The 3,095-nt window shown below is 30.8% G+C and overlaps 1 protein-coding gene across 1 annotated transcript; it reads right to left on the bottom strand.

The window, feature by feature from the left end:
• Positions 1-1,087: 1,087 nt before the first annotated feature.
• Positions 1,088-2,870, bottom strand: LOC145138017 (cytochrome b561 domain-containing protein At2g30890-like). Its single transcript, XM_079072159.1, has 3 exons — positions 2,331-2,870; positions 1,978-2,126; positions 1,088-1,718 (listed from the first exon to the last, which is right to left on the bottom strand). Exons 1-3 carry the CDS (start codon positions 2,631-2,633, stop codon positions 1,412-1,414), a joined length of 759 nt encoding a protein of 252 aa, XP_078928285.1. The 5' UTR covers positions 2,634-2,870; the 3' UTR covers positions 1,088-1,411.
• Between the last annotated feature and the right edge of the window lie 225 nt (positions 2,871-3,095).

Below are 3,095 nucleotides of genomic sequence, written 5' to 3' on the forward strand. Positions count from 1 at the left end.
CAAAAAGTAGCTTAAAAGCTACTTAGACTAGCTTTTCAGGAGCTTATTTAAAACTTTCCAAATATACCCCTTAGTTAATTATATAAAATATATGTTTTTAAATACTTTTTATGTCATTTTATATATTTAAGCTAGTTTAACAACTATTTTTAGCAAACATTAATTTTTTATCAGTTAGTTTTTCAGCTAACATATAACTTTTCAGCTAGTACGCAAAACATATATTAAGTTATGAAATTTTAGAAACTTATGTTAATTACTGTTTTAAACCGAAACTTCTACAAAAATTTTATCAAATATCAGCAGCCTAATATTTGCATTTTAGCAACATTTGAAGATTTATTAGCATGGGAATTTGAATAATACTCTTAATTAATAAGTATAAATTGATCGACTAGTATGTCGACAAAGGATTGTTATAAGCTTTCAGGAAGCTCAATTAATTCAAAGTGCTAGAAATCATAATTGTGATGCTCAGAAAGGTAATGTTGATTGTGTATGTAAAAGTTGTGATCGAGTTGTAGGACCTACACACTAAGATTAAACTATACAATTTATAAAACATGCATGATGTATGTATATGTATTATGCAAAGTGTTTAACATGTTTTGCTTTCATATAATATGTTATGCAAGTGTGATACACATGCTTTTGTTGAAAAAAAAATGAAAGCGTTATTTTGTCATAGATTACATAAAAAAGTTTTTATATTTATAAACCGGGACATTCGTAATTATCAATCAACAAATCGACAAATCATGACCCGTGAGTCGGTAACCGTCGACCAACAAACCGACAAGACAAGACTTTGCGATTATGATATATCTATATATGAGACAAGTATTCGTTAAATTTATAATATATTATGTATTGTTCACAAATACGTAACAAGAAACGTACAATGAATAATATTTGAGTTTATAAGAGTTTGACTAGCATTCTTATCAAATTTTGTTAATGTTTATATGTTTTTAATCAAGTTTTGGAATATATTTGTTGGTTGAGTTCAAATAATACAAAATCGTTCAAAACATAACTAGGAAATGCCTCTGCAAATGACAAAGAATAAATATCAAACACTATGCAATTAAATTCAAACCTTTTTTATTTGCATTACGATACATTTCAATTAAATCATGGGGTACAACAAAAACAAGTGACACACTTGGGGAAAACTATAATAAAAAAATTAAAAAAAAATCGGCTCAAAATTCCTTCTGTTTGGCACAATAGCAGTTGTGGTCTGACAACATTCAATAATCTCTTCCTATTAAACTACACTCGATTCCCACTAAATGTGTCACAAAAATATAGCAATTTAATATTCCGGTTACATAAACAATCACTTGAATTCATCAAAACAGACCGAATATGAACAATTTCAATTAAAATTCTTCTTCTAACTTCTAACTTAACATGAATCCTTATTTTGACTACTACTCAAAGTCTCCCGATTATCACTCAGTTCTACTATCGTTGATTCATTCCCTGGAATCACTTCTTGCTTCTGTATATACTCCCATTTCTCTTGCAACAAATACAAGAATCCAATGCACACAATTTCAGCTGTGTAAAACATAACCCAGGGTTTTATATTTCTTGATGTTTTCTTTTGGTACGCATGTAGCCCAGTGTATACGCTCATGATTCCAAGTAGGGAAATAGTCGTTCCAAGTGCCCAATGTGAAAAAAACCATAAACTTCTTCCCTTACCCCCTCTGTAACATGAAATCCAATTGTCAAAATTCAAAATTCAAAAAAAAAAAACACACACAATTTCAAGAAATCTTTTACGTTTTTTTTTTATAGAATTTGTGTTTACAATTCGTAGATATGATTCTATTTATTTTTGGTAGTTATATTTTCCCCGGATATCTTGTATTGTATAAATATATCTCATTAATCACAATGTGTATATTTATACAGGGGAAAATATAACTACCAAATATAAATATAATCATATCTACGAATATTTACCTTGCAGGACGAAGAAGCCCTGTGAGAGCTTGCAATAATACAAGGCCATAAAGAGCTACACCGATTCTCCTATGCATGTTGTCGAATGTGTTGCTGAAATTTTTTACTGATAATATAGCTCCAGCTGTCACAAGAATCACTGATAGTATCTGTAATCGAGAAAAACAATGAATACTATTAAAATACAAGAATTATAAAGCTAAAAAGAGAATAAACTAATACAAATATCTTTCATTCCGTGAATCAAGGCAATGATTACGACTTGATAAACAAAGTTTTGATTGAAGTGGAAAAGTGGGAATTATGATGTGATTAAGGATGTTAATGAGATGTAAATGATTAGCAAAACTTGCCTGAGTGACAGCATGTATACTGAACATGATTCTGAGCCTTCTTTCATTTTCCTCTCTGTTTGACAATCTGATGGCTAAGATTCCAACAGGAATCAAGAAACCCATGGAAGCCCACAGGAGAAACCCATGAATAACTATCTGTAACGATAATCGAGGACTGATTGACTCAACAACTTGGTGATGATCATTGAGCATGTCTTCTTTGATGTGTTGTTGAGATGATGAACAGATAACACATGGAAGAAGAACAAGAACAAGAACAAGAAGAATAGGAGTAAAGGTTTTAGCTTTGAAAGATTCCATTGTTGTGTGGCTAAAAAAGTATGCGGTGTTGTATTCCTTATAAGGAGTATACTGTGTGAAAATCTAGAATTTTTTGTTAATTAATCATGCTTTGTATCTTCTGATTGAACAAAAGGAAGTTGAGAGATGTGATTGGAGATGAAAAGCGGATGAATTTGCATGAGAATGATGGTTTTTTGAAGGGTTTAAGAGTTGGTGTAACAAAGAGACAAAGGGACCCAAGATAGATTAGATTATCTCATGAGGGGTCGGTTTTTCGGACCACTTTTTTTTTGAAAGGATATGGTGGAATTTCAGAGCACTATGGTCAGGATACAATCAAGATGTTTGAAAACAAAAAGATGATGTCAAAGTGGATCTATGAAATGCTCTTTCTTTCAACTCTCCCCACTAGTTGGTGATGAAATTTGTACAAAGTACAATACAATTTATCAATGCTAATAAATACATTTATGGATTAAT

This window comes from Lactuca virosa, chromosome 9, assembly GCF_052849685.1.
Source record: "Lactuca virosa cultivar CGN04683 chromosome 9, Lactuca_virosa_CGN04683_v6, whole genome shotgun sequence".
Lineage (NCBI taxonomy): Eukaryota > Viridiplantae > Streptophyta > Magnoliopsida > Asterales > Asteraceae > Lactuca > Lactuca virosa.

Coding starts and splice junctions, on each gene's coding strand:
- LOC145138017 (XM_079072159.1), bottom strand. CDS start 2,633: ATGGAATCTTTCAAAGCTAAAACCTTTACTCCTATTCTTCTTGTTCTT. Junction 2,127..2,330: donor GTATACATGCTGTCACTCAG/GCAAGTTTTGCT, acceptor TCTCGATTACAG/ATACTATCAGTGATTCTTGT. Junction 1,719..1,977: donor GGGCTTCTTCGTCCTGCAAG/GTAAATATTCGT, acceptor TTCATGTTACAG/AGGGGGTAAGGGAAGAAGTT.